Source organism: Aquarana catesbeiana, linkage group LG02 (genome assembly GCF_042186555.1).
Source record: "Aquarana catesbeiana isolate 2022-GZ linkage group LG02, ASM4218655v1, whole genome shotgun sequence".
Taxonomy (NCBI): domain Eukaryota; kingdom Metazoa; phylum Chordata; class Amphibia; order Anura; family Ranidae; genus Aquarana; species Aquarana catesbeiana.
In genome coordinates this window covers 713,630,486-713,651,465 of record NC_133325.1, presented here as the reverse complement: position 1 = coordinate 713,651,465, position 20,980 = coordinate 713,630,486, and the positions used below count along the sequence as shown (strand labels likewise).

The window sequence follows — 20,980 nt, the reverse complement described above, 5'->3', positions numbered from 1 at the left end:
TGAGATCTGACCCCAATGTTCACTTCTTTGTACAGGCCCACAACAAATTGTTGTCCCTATAGATGTCTATGGAGATTTTGCTGGTTCAAATCAACAGGTAGTGCAGAGGGAGGGTACTCATGCTACAGGGAAATGACACTTGATGATGTAAAATATACATTTTTGGATTGGGAGCACAAAGTCTGCTTTTCCACACCCTATCTTAAGAGTTCTGTTCTTTCTGTACTTGGACTTTAAACAAGCCTGCTTATTCTGCAAATTAAATCTTTGCTGAGAGAAGAAACTGAATTTGACCCGCATTTGAGTAGTAATACATGGACTACAGCCTTTTGTACAATGTTTTTTATATATTTTTGCTTTATCACATATCGAGTATATATATTGACTTAAAGTGGTTCTAAAAACAGAAGTTTTTTTTTTTATCCTAATGCATTCTATGCATTAGGATAAAAAACCTTCTGTGTGCAGCAGCCCCCCTAATACTTACCTGAGCCCCATCTCGATCCAGCGATGTTGCAAGAGAGCCTCGGCTGTCCGAGGACTCTCCCTCATTGGCTGAGACAGCAGTGGATGCCATTTTCTCCCGCTGCTGTCAAAGTCAGTGAGCCAATGAGGAGAGAGGGGGCGGGGCAGGGTTGAGCTGCAGATCCGTGTCTGAATGAACACACAGAGCAGCGGCTCGGCTCTGGTGCCCCCATAGCAAACTGCTTGCTGTGGGGGCACACGGCAGGAGGGAGGGGCCAGGAGCGCCGGCATGGACCCGAGAAGAGGAGGATCTGGGCTTCTCTGTGCAAAAACAATGCACAGAAAAGGTAAGTATGACATGGTATTTTAAACATAATTTTGCTTTGACACGAATGGATGGTGGAAGTCATCAGAGCTTCACCTCATTGATTAAGCTCTGAAGAAAAATCTCCCACTGAAAAGTGAACATCCTATTTGCTTTTAGCAAATCAACCCCACTGTCTCTAGCTGTAATAGTTACAATAAAACTGGCAATAAAAATATGTTTATAATAATTGATGAAATTTGGACCTAACGCTAGACAATCTTCAGTATCTGCCTCCGCATCCAATTTTTGGAATCTTTACTTTAGTGGAAAACCTATTGGATTTAGCTGAAAAAAATAAAGGTATCATTACAGTTTACTTACTTCACAAGATTTCTCGTCCCCCGCAAGCTTAAACCTCTTCCTTCCATCACAATAACATCTGTAACTTCCAGGCTTGTTAACACACATTTGACTGCAGATGTCCTCTGAACATTCATCTACATCTGCAAATTAAAGTGCAAAAAAAATTGGTGAGTTATGTAGGAGTGAACAGGTTATAGCAGAATTCAGGAGCCAGTCAGTCTAATTTAGGAGGAGCCAGTGAACATTCCCTTCCTTAAAAAAGAGAAATAATGGGGTTGATTTACTAAAGGAATAGAGATTACTCATTTAGCAAAATGCATACTCGCTTAGCTGAAGCTGTGTTCATTTTAATCATCCAATTATGTGCAAGTGAAAAGCCTGTGCTTTTCATTTCCTAGGCACAGTTGTGTAATCAAAGTAAACACAGATTCAGCCTTTTTACAAGGCTAAGTAAACACTTTATATTCTTTTAGCAAATCAACCCCTCAGTGCGTCATAACTACTGTGTAGAACCGCATAGCAGGTAGCAGAGCCTACATATGTAATGGGCAAATTTGGACACCTCCTTGAAAACATATCATTACAAACTACAAATATAAATAAGGTTTTAAAATCATGAACACAAACTGACAAGATTACTTACATCAAACTGATCTATTTTACATTTTTATCTACATTATTATTTACAGGGCTTTTATTCAGCGGGGACGCAGTTCCTGGCACCTCCAGCACTGAATGTATGCAATGGCAATGGGTAGTGGGGTGTGCTGAGCAGTCCAACAAGGCCAGCTACTGGGGGATCTATTATTGCTAGAGCTGCACGATTAATCATTAAAAAATCGTGATCTCGATTCAAACCCCCCTCACGAGCTATATGCAGAATTTCCCAATTCATTGATGTAACAAGTGTAGAGAGTTCTCTGTTCACTCAGCTGTCAAAAGAAAAAAAACATGCAGCCTGCCAAGATTTTCACAATATTGTCACGCTAGTAGATATCTATAACATTGTAACTTTTTGTTCTTAGATCAAAGGAATGAACTTCTGTGTGTAGACGAGGGCAGTTTAACCATTTAAAAATGAAACCTTTTTCTGACACTTGTTTCTTACAAAGTTAAAATCTGTTTTTTTTTGCTAGAAAATTGGAACCCCTAAACATTATATATTAAAAAATTAATTAAAAAAAAAACTAAACAGCAAAGTTAGCCCAATTTTTTTGTATATTGTGAAAGATGATACGCCACGAGAATTGTGAGAGAAAAATTGTGATTCTCATTTTAGCTAGGATCATGCAGCTCTAATTGTTGATGGGGGAATCTATTGTTACTGGGGGTCTTATTTTGCTAGTGGGTCAATTGTTGTTGGGAGGGATCTACTGTTGAGGGAGGGGTCTATTGTTGTTGGCTGCTGAAGGGTCTATTGTTGTTGGGGGAATCTATTGTTGAAGGAGGAGTCTATTGTTGCTGGGGGGTCTTATGTTGCTGGTGGTCAATTGTTGCTGAGAGCAATATACTTTTAAGGAGGGGGTCTATTGTTGCTGGCTGCTGAAGGGTCTATTAAGGCTGGGAGATCTATTGTTGCTAGTGGGGTCTATTGTTTCTATGGTGGGCTTGCTGTTGTGAGGCAGTATTTTGTTGCAAGTGGTCTATTGTTTCTGGTGAGATTTGTTATTGTTGAGGTGTCTATTATTGTGGGGGGATCTATTTTTGCTTGGTGTGGGGGGGGGGGGGGCTATTGTTTCTGGCTGCATGGGAAACATTTTACTGCTTTTCTTATTATAATTACCAAATTCCATACAGATTACTTAGCACCACAAAGTGATATTTGGTTTTGTTTTCTCTAAAAGAGGTGGTACTGGGAGGTGGGTATGGAGTGAAAACAGGGGATGGTGCTTGGAGATGGGTAGAGGGCGGAGACAAGGGGTGACTTGGGAGAGGGAGTTCCTGAACCTATTCTTTGAGGGAAAAAAGCCCTGATTACCATTAACAAAAGGTAAATTACATTTCTTTTAAGACATTTGACATACCAACCTGCGTTGAAAATGCCTGTTTATCAAGGAAAAAAATAGACACAGATGGACTTTTACCTTATCATATTGTTTAACCACTTTAACCCTCGGAAGGATTCACCCTCTTCTTGACCAGGCCATTTTTTGCGATACGGCACTGCGTCGCTTTAACTGACAATTGCGCAGTCATGCAACGCTGTATCCAAACAAAACTTATGTCCTTTTTTTACTAATAGAGCTTTCTTTTGGTGGTATTTGATCACCTCTGCGGTTTTTATTTTTTGCTTTTTGCTATAATAAATATCCCAAATTCTTTTTAAAAAAACATTTCTTCCTCAGTTTATATATATTCTTCTACATATTTTTGGTAAAAAAAAAATCGCAATAAGCGTATATTGATTGGTTTGCGCAAAAGTTATAGCGTCTACAAAATAGAGGATAGATTATGGCATTTTTATTTATTTTTTTTATTTTTTACTAGTAATGGCAGCGATCTGTGATTTTTATCTGAACTGCGACATTGCAGCAGACAGATCGGACACTTGACACTTTTTTGGGACCACTGACATTTATACAGAGATCAGAGCTAAAAATAGCCACTGATTACTGTATAAATGGCACTGGCAGGGAAGGGGTTAACACTAGGGGGCAATCAAGGGGTTAAATGTGTTCCCTCAGTGTGTTCTAACTGTAGGGGGGATGGGACTGCCTGGGGGCGGAGGCCGATCATTGTTCCTATATACAGTAATTGGAACACACGATCTGTCTCCTCTCCCCTGCCAGAACGGGGATGCGTGTGTGTGTTTACACACACGCATCCCCATTCTGGCTCTGTCAGGAGTGAACGCGGGTGCCCAGCAGAAATTGCGACCGCCGGGCACGTGCATCAGCTCCTTAGTGACGCAGCGGCGTGCGCGCCCCCTATACCTCTGATAATATTGAATGCAAATCCACACATCCATCAATGTCTCTATGCTTTATTTAGTTGAGAAGTCATTTTGAAAAACATCCCCCTGGCATTTTTAGCCAAGACCAACTTAAGTAAGGGCAGATGATTCATGGAGTACTTACTTCCTAGAATAAATCTGCCCTGAGATCAAGCATAGAGGCAGGAGGGTGTGCTTAGCTGAGAATCCCCCCTCTTCCTGAAAGAAAAAAATGTGAAGGATTTATGACATTATTTTGACCTAGGCCAGGAAACAAGAAGTAACTTAAGAAAAAGTAACTGTTTAAAAAAAGAGTTTAACACAAGTATTTGCCTTCCTATGTGTAGCACCCTCCTAGGTAGGTGCTAGAATAGAGTATAGTTTTGATCTTTCTGCTTACCAGGAAGGTGGTCATATAAAACTTAGAGTGCTCTCTGCCTACCAGGGACCAGGATCTATTGGCTAGGTCTGCTCATTGTACTCAGGTGCAGTTTAGCTGATTGTGACTGTCCCCCACTGGTCCAACATGCCTCCAATAGGGAGGCACAGTGAACAGTGGGAGGGGACCTGACAAGTGAGTTCACAGGTTTTATTACAGCCCTGGCAATTGGCAGAAGGAAAAGTGTTGCATTGCATTGTGGGATACTGTATATAAAGCCAGAGTACATGTGCTCAGAGTAAATGGAGCCGGGGAACAGAGCCCAGGAGCGAGAGGGGTGGCTGCTCTCTTCTCAGCGGAAGCGGTTGTGCAGGCCTTGGGTGGTCGACCCAGGGGCCTAGAGAGAAGCTGAACCCAGAGGTCCTGCAGTGCTGACTGGAAGGGAAACACCAGGAAGGATCTGATTCTGCCTACTGTGAGTACAGAATCACAGTATATATAAAATAATATGCATAGTGGTTGGAGGGAAGCTTCCGAATGGCAAAGATGTTTGTATTACAAATTATGTGAGCAGACTGCAGTTCCTCTTTAAAGCAATGTGTCTGCTTCCACAGATAATCCGGTGAGGTCAAGTTAGAGTTGTCCTTATCTATTGTGAATAGTTCCAGTTGGAGTATTCCACTCATCCCTTTTCCCATCCAAGTTCTAAATAAAATACAAAAGCCCAAGTATCCTGGACTGGTCATTGAGTAACGAGCAAATAGAATATTGGCATGCATTAAAAAGGGGATCACCTCCAGAGATAAAACAATAATTCTCCCACTCTACAAGACACTGGTCCGGCTGCACCTAGAGTATGCTTTCCAGTTCTGGGCTCAGGAAGAATGTACTGGAAATGGAGCGAGTACAAAGAAGGGCAACAAAGCTAATAAAGAGTCTGGAGGATATTAGTTATGAGGAAAGGTTGCAAGCACTGAATTTATTCTCTCTGGAGAAGAGACGCTTGAGAGGGGATATGATTTCAATTTATAAATACCATACTGGTGACCCCACAATAGGGATAAAACTTTTTTGCGGAAGGGAGTTTAATAAGACATGTGGCCACTCATTAAAATTAGAAGAAAAGAGGTTTAACCTTAAACTACATACTGCTTTACTGTAAGAGCGGCAAGGATGCGGAATTCCCTTCCACAGGTGGTGGTCTCAGCGGGGGGCATCGATAGTTTCAAAAAACTATTAGATAAGCACATGAACGACCACAACATACAGGGATATACAATGTAATACTGACTTAAAATCACACACATAGGTTGGACTTGATGGAATTGTGTCTTTTTTCAACCTCACCTACTATGTAACTATGAGCAAGAGGGAGTAAGGGTGGGTCAAACAGGAACTCCTAGCAACCAAGCGGAAACTCCTAGCAACAGAAGTGTGAAATCCTCGGCAACTAAGCAAGTATTCTCTGCACCTAAGTGGGAACCATTGTTAACCAGCTGCAGGTAACCAGAGAAAGGCCTGTGAGGTCAACATTCTGCAAGCCCTACGGGGACAGTGCTACATACGTATTTACTAATGCTAGCAACATAAGGATTTAAAATAGTTAATGTTGATTGAGATAGTACATAAGAGAATGTATACTGATAAATACAGTGAATAGAAAGGTATCTTATTTATTTTAGATGGGTTCACTTTGGCTCAGATCACACTTTCAGTAATGACTAGTACTTCCTGCACTAAACAGAAAAATCTGTTTTCACAGACTGATGTTTCATACAGTATGCAAAAATCTGCTTTTAGCACATTAATATTTCTGAGCATCCTAAATGAAATGTGAAAATCTAAAGAAATGACAGCCATCTGGATTAATTTATAACAAGCAAAATGGAGATGCACGTGGATAGGACAATACAATGAAAATTATGAAAATTCCAGAGAGCTTGGTTCATCTAGTCAGCACAAAAGAATGAATTAATCTGTTCTACCATTTGGTTATAAATTGACTCAAGCAGCTTTTTGAATTGGGTGCAGACTTACACTGGGGAACTTCAGCTACCTTGAGAGAATCTGGACCTCTGGTGTGTAGCGGTACCTTTATGAAGGTAGGTACTACCTATTAATTTATTTATTGTGATATATACAGTGCCTTGCAAAAGTATTCACCCCCCTTGGCATTTTTCGTGTTTTGTTGCCTCACATCCTGGAACTAACATGGATTGTTTGAGGATTTGTATCATTTAATTTACAGAACATGCCCACAACTTTGAAGATTTTTTTTTTTTTTTATTGTGAAGCAAACAACAAAGAGGACAAAATAACAGAAAAAGTCAATGTGCATAACTATTCACCCCCTAAAGTCAATACTTTTTAGAGCCACCTTTTGCGGCTATCACAGCTCCAAGTGGCTTTGGATAAGTCTCTATGAGCTTGCCACATATTACCACTGGGATTTTTTCCCATTCCTCCTTGCAAGACTGCTCCAGCAAGTTGGATGGTTTGCACTTGTGAACAGTAATCTGTAAATCTGACCACAGATTTTCTATTGGATTGAATTCTGGGCTTTAGCTAGGCCATTCCAACACATTTACATGTTTCCCCTTAAATCACTCAAGTGTTGCTTTAGCAGTGTGTTTGGGTTCATTGTCCTGCTGGAAGGTGAACCTCCATCCTAGCCTCAAATCACACACAGAGTGGTACAGGTTTTGCTCAAGAATATCCCTGTATTTAGCACCATCCATCTTTCCAACAACTCTGACCAGTTTCCCAGTCCCAACTGCTGAAAAACATCCCCACAGCATGATGCTGCCACCACCATGTTTCACTGTGGGGGATGATGTTCTTTGGGTGATGTGATGTGTTGGGTTTGCACCAGACATAGCATTTTCTTTGATGGCCAAAAAGTTCAATTTTAGTCTCATCAGACCAGAGCACCTTCCTCCATACATTTTGGGAGACTCCCACATGCCTTTTTGCAAACTCAAAACGTGCCATTTTGTTTCTTGCTGAAAGTAATGGCTTTCTTCTGGCCACTCTGCCATAAAGCCCAACCCTATGAAGCATACAGCTTATTGTTGTCCTACGTACAGATACTCCAGTCTCTGCTGTGGAACTCTGCAGCTCCTCCAGGGTTACCTTAGGTCTCTGTGCTGCCTCTCTAATTAATGCCCTCCTTGCCCAGTCCATGAGTTTTGGTGTGTGGCTGTCTCTTGGCAGGTTTGCTGTTGTGCCATGTTTTTTCCATTTGGTTATGATAGATTTGATGGTGCTCCTAGGGATCATCAAAGATTTGGATATTTTTTTATAACCTAACCCTGACTTGTAATTCTCAACAACATTGTCCCTTACTTGTTTGGAGAGTTACTTGGTCTTCATGGCAGTGTTTAGTTAGTGGTGCCTCTTGCTTAGGTGTTGCAGCCTCTGAGGCCTTTCAAAAAGGTGTGTATATGTAATGACAGATCATGTGGCACTTAGATTGCACACAGGAGGACATCATTTCACTAATTATGTGACATCTGAAGGTAATTGGTTGCACCAGAGCTTTATGGGCTTCATAACAAAGGGGATGAATACATACGCACATGCCAATTATCAGTTTTTTATTTCTGAAAAATAGTTTTATGTATATATTTTTCTAATTTTACTTCACCAACTTAGACTATTGTGTTCTGATCCATCACATATAATTCAGATAAAAAAAAAAACATTAAACTAAAGACTGTAATGTAACAAAATAGGTAAAAGCCAAGGGGGGTGAATAATTTTGCAAGGCACTGTAAGGTCCATGATAGTTTTGAGTTAGGCCTCTGTCACAGGATACTGATGTTTGAACGTCAGCATTCCTGGATGTAATTTCAGGCGTTTGTGTTACACGTATTTGCACGTATTTGTGTGTATACACATTCACGCGTGCAATACATTCCTTATATGGCAAAATCTATAACAGTTTGAAATATTTATGCTCATATGTGCATATTTGTGTGTATTTGTGCTGCATTTTAGATCTGTAAAAAAATCTGTACTGAGCTTTTTCAAGCTGCAGTGTGCAAGATGCCTTAAACAGGTTGTAAACCTCTATAGGGAAGCTGTACCTATAGATAAGCCTAGAATAAGGCTTACCTATAGGTACTGTAATAAAAACTCCTAAACGTGTGCCGTTCAGGAGATATTTACTGTTTAATGCGCCAATGATGTCATCAGCGCATGCGCTCTGAAGGAACGGCAGACCGTGCCATTTCTTCAGCAAATGTGCCGTGAACAGTGGCTCCCGTGCGCATGCGCGAGAGTGACGTCACGTGGCTCCTGCCAGTCACAGAGCCGGAGTCCGCGGCCCCAAAAGGAAGGCGGGTGAAGATGGATGCGGACTGCAACGGGTACGACGCGGGCTTCGTTTGCAGGTAAGTGTCACATAATGTACTAGTATGCAATGCATACTAGGCATTTTCTGCTGACTAAGGGCTTGTTCACATGTGTGTTGGCAGTAAGGAGGGAGTGTGGGTGCATTCGATACCCTGGGGGCAGCGGTGTTCCTTTGTGTACAAAGCAACTTTTCACTTTGCTCTGGTACAAGTCCACTATAGCCAGGTCTTCTGATTTTTTTTCGGAGGAAATTCTAGTATTGTATGAGAAAATTTTTCATGTTTGTCCCTTCAGATAATTTTGCATGAACTGTCTAGATCAGCTCTCAAAAGCTGTGTACCAATGATCAGATTATGGTACGACCGCTTCGAAAGCATTATTTTTTGTCCGATTTTCGCATCATGTGTACTAGGCTTAAGGATGGAGGAATGGGTGGGAGGGCTCCCTTGCTATTGAGAAGCTTCATTCTACTTCCTGTTATGTTTTCTGGACAGGAAGTAAAGGGAAATTTCCCTGATGTGACACAGATAGCAAAAATAAACCTGTCAGGTTCTTAACCATTCAATACTCAATCCAAATAAGAAAAAAAAAAAAAAGATTGGCTTTACATAAACTTTAACGATGCATGGAAATCTGATTGTACCCCCTGCCACAACCCCTTAAAGGAGAATTCTACAAAAAATGATTAGTTAAACTCACAAGTGATTTTTTTTTTTACCACTACTCTTCCTTTACTGTATTCTAGCTTTTAAAATTTACAAATGCAACAATTTAGAAATTGGATGAAAGGTTTAGCACTGGGAAACACTATTTAAAAGAGAAATAGTGCATTTTATATACAACTATTGAGATCAAACCAAAATGAGGGACAAATGAGGAGGAAAAAGGGACAGAGGGACTTTGTTCCAAAACAGGGACAGTCCCTCGAAATCAGGGACAGTTGGGAGCTATGAAATTGTATCATGCAACAAACTAGTTTTAAATTAAACTGGCCACAAGATCAGATTTACCTTCACATGTCTTGGAGGAAGTGTTGAACCGATATCCAGGGTTGCAGTCACATTCATATTTCCCTGGTGTATTACGGCATTTCGCCCCTCCACAGATAACAGGGCTTAGTTCACATTCATTTCTATCTGTTGAAGAGAAACACACATTACCTGTAGAACACATGAACTCAGGAGACATACAGTATCTCACAAAAGTGAGTACACCCCTCACATTTTTGTAAATATTTTATTATATATTTTCATGTGACAACACTGAAGAAATGACACTTTGCTACAATGTAAAGTAGTGAGTGTACAACTTGTAAAACAGTGTAAATTTTCTGTCCCCTTAAAATAACCCAACACACAGCCATTAATGTCTAAACCGCTGGCAACAAAAGTGAGTACACCCCTAAGTGAAAATGTCCAAATTGAGCCCAAAGTGTCAATATTTTGTGTAGCCACAATTATTTTCCAGCACTGCCTTAACCCTCTTGGGCATGGAGTTCACCAGAGTCCTCTTCCACTCCTCCATGACGACATCGCGGAGCTGGTGAATGTTAGAGACCTTGCGCTCCTCCACCTTCCGCTTGAAGATGCCCAACAGATGCTCAATAGGGTTTAGGTCTGAAGACATGCTTGGCCAGTCCATCACCTTTACCCTCAGCTTCTTTAGCAAGGCAGTGGTCGTCTTGGAGGTGTGTTTGGGGTCGTTATCATGTTGGAATACTGCTCTGTGGCCCAGTCTCCGAAGGGAGGGGATCATGCTCTGCTTCAGTATGTCACAGTACATGTTGGCATTCATGGTTCCTTCAATGAACTGTAGCTCCCCAGTGCCGGCAGCACTCATGCACCCTCAGACCATGACACTGCCACCACCAAGCTTGACTGTAGGCAAGACACACTTGTTTTTGTACTCCTCACCTTGTTGCCGCCACACACACTTGACACCATCTGAACCAAATAAGTTTATCTTGGTCTCATCAGACCACAGGACATGATTCCAGTAATCCATGTCCTTAGTCTGCTTGTCTTCAGCAAACTGTTTGCGGGCTTTCTTGTGCATCATCTTTAGAAGAGGCTTCCTTCTGGGATGACAGCCATGCAGACCAAATTTGATGCAGTGTGCGGCGTATGGTCTGAGCACTGGCAGGCTGACCCCCCCCCATCCCTTCAACCTCTGCAGCAATGCTGGCAGCACTCATACGTCTATTTCCCAAAGACAACCTCTGGATATGACGCTGAGCATGTGCACTCAACTTCTTTGGTTGATCATGGCGAAACCTGTTCTGAGTGGAACCTGTCCTGTTAAACCACTGTATGATCTTGGCCACCGTGCTGCAGCTCAGTTTAAGGGCCTTGGCAATCTTCTTATAGCCTAGGCCATCTTTATTTGGAGCAACAATTCTTTTTTTTCAGATCCTCAAAAGCCATGAGGTGCCATGTTGAAATTCCAGTGACCAGTATGAGAAAGTGAGAGCTATAACACCAAATTTACCATACCTGCTTCCCATTTACACCTGAGACCTTGTAACACTAACGAGTCACATGACATTGGAATTGGAAAATGGCTAATTGAGCCCAATTTGGACATTTTCACTTAGGGGTGTACTCACTTTTGTTGCCAGCGGTTTAGACATTAATGGCTGAGTGTTGAGTTATTTTGAGGGGACAGCTAATTTACAGTGTTATACAAGCTGTACACTCACTACTTTACATTGTAGTAAAGTGTAATTTCTTCCGTGAGATACTGTATGTAAGTCCCATGTACCAATGGATCAACCTGACAAGTAAACAGTAACTTAAAGAGTATGTCAACCCAGAATTTCATATACCTGATATGTGCCTGCTGTACCAAGTGCTTGTATGAAAAAGTATCCTGTTCTCTTTGTATTGTTTCCTTTGTGTGAAATCCATGGTGCTGCTGCCAGGCCCTCTGCTTGGGAGTACAGTGTGGTCAGTTCAGTAGCTATGCTGAGAACTCAGCCTGCTCTCCTCCACTGGTCAGACTGGTGCTGACATTAAGCCATCTCCCCCTGCACAGCCAATCACTGAGAAGATCAGTGTGCTGCTGCTCCCCCCCCCCCCCCCCCAGCTCTCTAAGATAAAAGGGGTATTTATAATGTTTTTTTTTATATGTGCACACAACTATTTTGCCTTTCATTTCTATTTTAAACTGAATAGTTTGTTTTGCAAGGTGAAGGCTTACATATACTTTAAGTAAAAGTATATCTGAAGCCAGAATTTTTTTTTTTTTAGTATTGGCTAGCGTAAGAAAGGGTGAAAAAAACTGATAATTTTTGCTGTCTGTGTACTATTGGGGATATCTTAGCACTTTCTGTCCCAGAGACACAAAAGGAATAGAGATGAACTCTCTCCAAAGCAAGCAGAAATCCTCTCTTATACAGATGTCACCAGAGTGGTGGTTTTCTCTGACCTTCTGTTTCTTTGACAACTGTAAAACATGTGATTTCTCCTTTCATTCTGTCCCAGTGAAAATGACCACACAAACTTAAAGAAAGGCTAAATCTCCCCAGTGGGGACACAGACAGCAATAAAAATCTGACAGCAGTTTTAACCCTCCCACACTATAGAAAACTAAAAATAATTTTGCTAATGATACACTAATGCCCCGTACACACGGTCTGATTTTCCAACGGAAAATGTTCAATGGGAGTTTGTTGCCGGAAATTCCGACCGTGTGTAGGCTCCATCGGACATTTTCCATCGGAATTTCTGTCACACAAAATTTGAAATCTGGATCTCAAATTTTCCGACAACAAAATCCGTTCTCATAAATTCCGATCGTGTGTAGACATTTCCGACGCACAAAATTCCACGCATGCTCAGAATCAAGCAGAAGAGCCGCACTGGCTATTGAACTTCATTTTTCTCGGCTCGTCGTACGTGTTGTACGTCACCGCATTCTGGACGTTCGGAATTTCCGACAAGATTTGTGTGACCGTGTGTGTGCAAGACAAGTTTGAGCCAACATCCTTTGGAACAAATCCATGGATTTTGTTGTCGGAATGTCCGATCAATGTCCGATCGTGTGTACGTGGCATAAGGCCTCATTCACTTATCAATACACTCCTGGGAAGGGCCATCTTTGTCTGCACATGATGCACAAGTGTTTCGTGCATCCGAATTAAGACTCAGTTCAAACTGGTGCGATGCAGGAACCCCTGCAATTCATGTGCGGGTTCCCGCATCACATCCGAATCACAGGCAGATTACACTGACATCTGCGAACCGCTGCGGATGTCAATGTAAAGTTAACGACTCCCCCAAATCGGTTCGCAGAATGCAGTGCAAACTGTGAAATCAGATCGCTTGGGTCTGAACACCCATGCGATCCGATTCCAGTGCAGACCAAAAAAGGGTCCTGCACCATTTGGGTGCGAATGCGATGCAATTTCAGCCATAAAAGAAAGTATGGCTGAATTTGCATCGCACAGACATCACATGTGATGTCTGGCATTGCATTAGTGTGATCCCAGCCTCAGGCAGTCCCACTGATGTCTATTGGGGGGCAGCACAGGCACAGCTGCTGGTCCCTATCTGTCAGAGGTGCAGGTGTGGGTGTACGTCCCTGGACACAGAGTGTATTAGGATACATGCACCCACACATCTGTCAAATTGGGACCAGTGGCATTGTGCATACAGCCACTGTATCCCAATAGACATGAATGTGATTGCCTGCATGTGGATGCACAGAACACCTGTGCATCCCGTGCAGACAAAGATGGCCCTTGGCAGGGGTGTATGGATAAATACATCAGTGTGAATGAGGCCTTAGTGTATTTAAAGCTAAATTCAGATTTCTATTGTTGTCCGTGTCCCCACTGGGAGCACAGAAACACCTGTGAATCCTGTGTGGGCAAAGATGGCCCTTCGCACGGGTGTACAGATAGGTACATCCATGTGAATGAGGCCTAAAAATCTAAATCTATCAAGTCAGATTTTCTTCAATCAAAGCCTTTAAATTACCCATTTCCCTGTAATCAAATTGTAATAAGGGACCAGGTAATCAAAAAACATAGGAATTGGCGTAGAGGGCAGCCTAGTGCACAGAATGCCAGGATGAATATCAGGGGTACTATGCAAGTAGTCCTTGTATGCCTCTTAATTAATAAACTGTCATGTTTTGTTAGAGTGTTCCTTTAAAAAGGCACAGCAAGAGGAAATAGGGTAAGAAGAAAATAAATAATAATGTGAGGGCAGACAGGCAGATAACAAATAGAGGAACACAAATGTATTCTGATATACTGGATGATCACTGCTTAGTGTCCTGGGATGAGAATAAAAGATACAAGATTTATATAAGGCCTGTTTGCTGTGTCCTCCCTTGAATTCTCTGCAATGAACGTCAATTGATTACAGTGATTTACAACTAAACGTGTCTTTCTTGGCTGCTCTGGAAGACTTGGGAGATTTGGAGAGAAGAATTGGGCTCTTAATCACAAAGGACCTGTTCCCTCTATTGAACAGAATTAGCTTTTTAGTTACTAGAGATTGTTTTATGAGGTCTTTGCTGGCACTGACGGATGGCTTCACCAGAGTCAGTAGAGATAAATGTATCATTACTTTATATTGAACGCAGAATTGTAGAGGGGGAGATGAAATACATTCAAGTTATATTAAATAATGTGGGTGTCTGCCAAAATTAGGGAACATGGAGTTTCTCAGGAGATGGACGTGGGATGGCAATGAATGGTTAGGAACATTTGTGGAAAAATCTTCGATATAGTGACTAAATTTAACATGGTTTCATGAAAGTGTAACAATCACCTGCTCTTATCTGACAATGAGTGACAATATAGTGTCAGGTGGGATTAGTAGGTCCACAATATGGCCGAAAGATTGTCTTCATCTGACAATCACATCAATACAAGGTTATTGGACATCCCACTTCAAAATCAACTACATAAAATCAAGTGCATAGCCATGCAATTTCCACTGGCAAATAATAGCATGCCAAATCATTTTAGACAATTGTGCATTTCCAACCTTGTGATAACAGCTTGGGGAATGTCCTTTTGTGTTTCATGTTCCATATACACAAAGTCAAATCCATAAAGATGTGGTTTCGTGAGTTAAATGTGGGGGAACTTGAGTGGCTTGCAAAGTGCCCTGATCTCAACTCTATAAAACACCTTTGGGATAAATTGGTATACGGACTGTGAACTAGATCTTCTCATCAAACATTAGTACCTGACCTAACATTGGCTGAATAAGTACAAGTTTCCATAAAGACACCCAAAAATCTTGATGTAAGCCTTCATAGAAGAGTGGAGTTATACAGGGGGGGTTGAGGGGTGGAAACATTATGTCAAAAGAGAAGTATGGCCAAGGCTTTTTTGGCCATACTTCTCTAGTGAGTCTAGTGAGTCACAGGAGTGCACTTACTTTTGCTCTCCTTTGACCCAGAATTAGTGGGCCAAAGCCCGCTATCAGTTGATGTCACAGAACAATTCCACAATTTAAAGGGATCCTGACTGTATTGTCAGGATCCACCCAGCTGCCTGACTGACTGTTGGCTCCAACTCTCAGTGCACGGCTGAGGCCTGGAGCCAACTGCACCCACTCCCTTTCCTGCTGGGTGCTCCAGTGAGCGCCAGATAAGAGAGCATTGATTGACAGTCGCTGCTCTCTGCTCTGATCAGACCAAAAATGAAGCAATCAACAGTTATGTGATCTCTCATTTCTTTGGTTTAGAGCCATCCTGGGACAGCATCAGCATCGCACTGATGCTGCTGCATAGAGGTCAGTACAGATATTTGTTTTTTTTAGAACCCCAAAGTTCTCCTTTTATGCCTATGGTTTTGAAATAAGATGTACAACAAGCTCATATAGATGATGGTCAGGTGTCCAAAAACTTCTGGCTATAGTGTATATATGAGTCTTATAGAACACCCAGTAGGAGATCATTCTCATCTTTGCAGAGATCTTTTCTTAGTAGATAGTCCTTCAAAATATTAGATGGACTATAAGGCCCTGTTCACATATCCATGTTTTAGCACACACATGGGAATGCAAAATGGATGGATGTGTTGTATAAACACATTATGCAGTGAGGCTGTTCACGTTATGCACCATGTTTTGAAAATTAGGAATGTCTGTTTTCCTGTGCATTTATAGGAGTGAGGCCCACGTAAGTCTATGGCAATGTATTGCGAATCCCTGGAAATAGATCTTTCCAAAGCCAATAATGATGTCACTGTAGAAGATCAATCCTCGTTGACCCAATCAAAAATGCATGATGCATGAAATGTGTATTAGGCTATCAAAAATGCTATGCAACACATAATAAAAATGCATGTCAAGGTGCTACAACGGATGTTAAAAAATGCACTAAAAAATGGACAAAGGCAGACCTGTATAGAATTGCAGTCTGCTTCCTCCACTGTTGGTGGCACCTGACCAGAGTGGCATCACAGCCTGGAGAGGAAGTCAAGGGAAACTTGTTTTTTTTTTCGTGGTTTCCTGGTTCCTGGAGGCAGCGTTCCGGTTGGCTGCGCTGTATCCAGGTGAACCTTGGTGGCCATCTTTGGATCAACAGAGTCTTTATAAGTGCCTGCCCCCAGGTTTTGGCACACATTTGCTTGTGGGTAGTTTAGGGACAGGTCACCTGTCTGTCATGGACAGTATAAGCGAAAGGGAAAGGTTCCAGACAAGAAGGGAAAGCTTAGGCTCCCAATCTCCTTGGACATCTTCCCCTTGACTGCCAGGCTGTATTCTGCTTCTCCAGACAGATGCTGTCAGTTCGGATGATACCTTCTCCTCTACATGCTGTTGGCATCCATGAGTGTTCCCGGTTGGGCCTCCTCCTACCGGGCCTGTTGTGAACTATTTTTCCTTTACTACAATACAATTTCTACTAATTGCACCTGGACTGTGTGTGTGTATTATTGCCGCCGCACCATGCTGCACCCACCCACATGTGAACCTGGCCTAATATAGTTTCCCAATATGTACAACATACAACTGTCTAGCTCCAAATTATTCAGTTAAAGAATACCAAACTCAAGAATAACAATGTACTATATTGTGGCTTACTGCCCTTAGATGTGCTGGCTGTTTTAGCTTTCTTTTTTATGTTAAGTACAGAAACTATCTTTTGATCCTGTCAGAAATGTATGTCCCTTTCACTTCCTGTGAGTTGCACAGAATATTTTCCTTCCTAGCTATGTTCTGTAATCTAACAATTGCTCTGCTGCCCATGTAATGGAGATGAATATATACAGATATGTTTGCAGTCCATATCAGGAGAGCAGCCTAGGGTGACAACCATGGCTTCCTCTGTAAATACAGTGGAGAAGGTACGTAGCCATCCCTAGACAGGAAGTGTCTTATGCATAGGATTACCAGAAGAAAATAAAGCAAAAGAAGCTTGACAAATAAAAACAAATGCAGCCACCCCACCAAAGACTAGTATGCTGCAATATATTACATTTTTGGTTTTGGGTTTCGATACACTTTAAATATAATGTCAGTCTATGTACACTAACAGCTAGTTATAGTGCAAGATTAGAGAGAATGGTTTAGGCACTGAATGTGTGGAACTGTGAGAGCTGACATTAGGTTTGTCAGGACAGTTACCGTTACAGGTGTGTTTGTCCGCCAGCAGGTAGTAGCCATCTTCACATGCACATCGATATCCACCAGGAAAGTTCACACACCTTTGGCTACAGCCTGCATTCTCCTTTTCCGGATCCTCACATTCATTTATGTCTGCAAAAAAAAAAAAAACAGCTTTATTCATACTGAGATTAAATTACACACAGATGGACGCTATTTACTAATTGTGTGTCTTCTGGAGGCAACTGGTTCCACTAGATTTTAGTTAGGGATATCAGAGTAGAGGGGGCTGAATACAAATGCACGCCACACTTTTCAGATATTTATTTGTAAAAAAAATTGAAAAACATTTATCATTTCCCTTCCACTTTACAATTATGTGCCACTTTGTGTTGGTCTATCACATAAAATCCCAATAAAATACATTTAATTTTGGCTGTAACATGACAAAATGTGAAAAATTTCAAGGGGTATGAATACTTTTTCAAGGCACTGTATGTGCATGCTTTAGTGTAGATCAGTGGCGGAATTACCAGGGTCTCAACAGTCGCACTTGCGACGGGGCCCTGGCATTCCGCCACTGTACGGGGGCCCCAGCGGGGTTGCTAGTCACACGGCTCTTAGCTGAGAGCGTCTCTCTCATGCCGAGCAGACTTTCCGGCGGACTAGGTCCGATGGGATTAGTCAGGAGGACAATCCGATAGTGTGTGGGCTAGTCCGATAGCTTTTCAGGATAAAAATCCAACGGACCTAGAAATAGAACATGCTTCAAATTTGTCCGACGGACTCAAAGTCCGACAGACTAAAATTGGGAAAACTGTTCGTCTGTGTGCTGGTCCGACGGACCAAGTATGATGCAAGGGAAGCTATTGGCTCCTGGCTATTGAACTTCCTTTTTTAGTCACGTTTATATCATCACGTTCAAACCGAACAGACTTATGAACGGACTTAGTCCTATCATGTGTGGCCAAGTCCGTTGGTTCGAAAAGTCCATCGGACCTAGTCAGAAAGTCCGTCGGAAAGACCGTCGGACGTAGTCAGCCGGAAAATCCGCTTGTGTGTACGTGGCATCATGGAACAGCACAAAGCCGGCATTGACAGTTCTATCTCCCCCTCAGTCTGTCCTCTCTCACATGGGATGGGAGAGGACACAGCCGATCGGCTCCCCCTTCCCTCTCCTGTGTGTGCTGCGTGGGAAATGCAAGCTTGTTAGCTTTGCACTTGACTGCTTGCGGAGCACACACAGGAGAGGGGAGGGGGTTGAAGGGGGAGCAGATTGTCTGTGTCCTCTCCCATCCCGTGTGAGAGAGGATGGACTGAGGGAGAGATAGAACTATCAATGCCGGCTGTGTGCTGTTCCATAACAGAGACGCTCTCAGCTCATAGCCGTGCTGAGAAGGCAGATGGCACTGATGAGTAATGATAGAAGGCATTGATGGGCACTGATAGAAGGTATTGATGGGCACTGATAGGAGGCACTAATGGACACTGATAGGAGGCACTAATGGGCACTGATACGCTGCACTGAAGAGCACAGATAGGAGGCATTGATCGGCACTGAAAGGAGACACTAATGGGCACTGATAGGCTGCAATGATGAGCATTGATAGGAGGCATTGATTGGCACTGATAGGAGGCACTAATGGGCACTGATAGGAGGCACTAATGGGTACTAATATGAGGCACTGATGAGCACTGATAGGAGACACTAATGGGCACTGATGGGAGGCATTGATGGGCACTGATAGGAGGCACTAATGGTTACTGATAGGAGGCACTGATGGACACTGATAGGAGGCACTAATGGGCATTGATAGGAGGCATTGATGGGCACTGATAGGAGGCACTAATGGGCACTGATAGGAGGCACTAATGGGTACTAATATGAGGCACTGATGAGCACTGATAGGAGGCACTAATGGGCACTGATGGGAGGCATTGATGGGCACTGATAGGAGGCACTAATGGGTACTGATAGGAGGCACTGATGAGCACTGATAGGAGGCACTAATGGAAACTGATAGGAGGCACTAATGGACACTGATAGGAGGCACTAATGGACACTGATAGGGGGCACTGATGGACACTGATAGGAGGCACTAATGGGCATTGATAGGAGGCATTAATGGGCACTGATAGGAGGCACTAATGGGCACTGATAGGAGGCACTAATGGGCACTGATAGGAGGCACTAATTGGTACTGATAGGCTGCACTGATGAGCACTGATAGGAGGCACTAATGGGCACTGATAGACTGCACTGATAGGAGGCACTAATGTGCACTGATAGGCTGCACTGATAGGTGGCATTGATGGGCACTGATAGGTGGCATTAATGGACACTGATAGGCAGAACTCATGGGCAATATTGGTGAGCACTGATAGGTGGCATTGATAGGTGGCATTGATGAGCACTGATAGGTAGCACTGATGGGCATTGAGCACCGATAGATACTGATAGGTGGCATTGATGAGCATTGATAGGTGGCACTAACAGGCGCTGATAGGCAGCATTGATGAGCACTGATAGATGCTGATAGGCAGCATTGATGAGCACTGATAGATGGCACTTATGGGCACTATAGAAGAACACTGATGAACGCTGTTAGGCAGCATTGATGAGCACTGATAGGTGGTGCAGAATTGATGGGCACTAATAGGCCGCATTGACGAGCACTGATAGGTAACACTTGTAGGCAGAATTGATGGGGACTGATAGGCAACACTGATAGGCAGCATTGATGGGAACTAATAGGTAGCATTGATGAGCACTGATAGGTGGCACTGATGATTGGGGCACTGAATATCAGTGTAAACAATTTGCTGACATTCATGATGGTTAACAGCAGTCCTTTCCGCACACAGATACAGTGTGGGAGGAAAGGGCTGCAGATAACCGGCAAGTCTGTTTACATGTGATCAGCTGATCACACAGTAAAGGGCCACTGTGATTGCGCTGGATGCATGTCCCAGGGGGCACACGGGAGGCAGGGTTTATGGGAAGATGTCCATGGACACCCTCCCAAAATTGGAAGCCCGGGGCTCGGATGGAAGGAGGAGGGCAGGGGGGCCCATAATAGTTTCTTGCACTGGGGCCCTGAAGGTTCTAGTTACGCCTCTAGTGTAGATTAGAAGATCAGGCTCATGCTCAGTCATAGTTTTGACCTTTATCATTTATATCCCCACTTCGGCTAACATTGAACAAAAGTGAAAAAGAAAGTTAAAATAGCCATGCCTGGAGAAACTGTGGCACTACACACATTATTTTTTACAAGCTAATCTAAATTTAAACAGTGGAAAACTTCAAGAGGCAGGGATCACATTTCTAGAAAATCCAGAAGATGACAAAATGATGGCTGCTCTGCTGTCGTTTTCTGCTGGTTGGATAAATATTAGCTAGTCCAGCACAGCTCTGTTTGTGAACTACATTTGGTCACTCACCTTCATTGCAGCGCACTCCCTGCCATCCCGGTTTGCACACGCATGTATAGTTTCCTTTCCCATCTTTACACTCCTTGTATCCTTCTTTATGGCAGGGCATAGGCTTGCACTGATCTGGAAGTGCTGTTCAGAACACAATAATGTGTTAAATAATAATTACGTAATAA

General features: G+C 42.7%; 1 protein-coding gene across 1 annotated transcript in view; it reads right to left on the bottom strand.

Moving 5' to 3' along the window:
• Nucleotides 1-20,980, bottom strand: part of PROS1 (protein S) — a 125,607-nt gene that overhangs the window by 55,965 nt on the left and 48,662 nt on the right. The window contains exons 5-8 of the mRNA XM_073616998.1: nt 20,814-20,936; nt 17,394-17,525; nt 9,813-9,938; nt 1,154-1,275 (exon numbers count right to left, since the gene is read on the bottom strand). Coding sequence (XP_073473099.1) covers nt 1,154-1,275; nt 9,813-9,938; nt 17,394-17,525; nt 20,814-20,936 — 503 coding nt within the window. The remainder of the gene's footprint in view (nt 1-1,153; nt 1,276-9,812; nt 9,939-17,393; nt 17,526-20,813; nt 20,937-20,980) is intronic.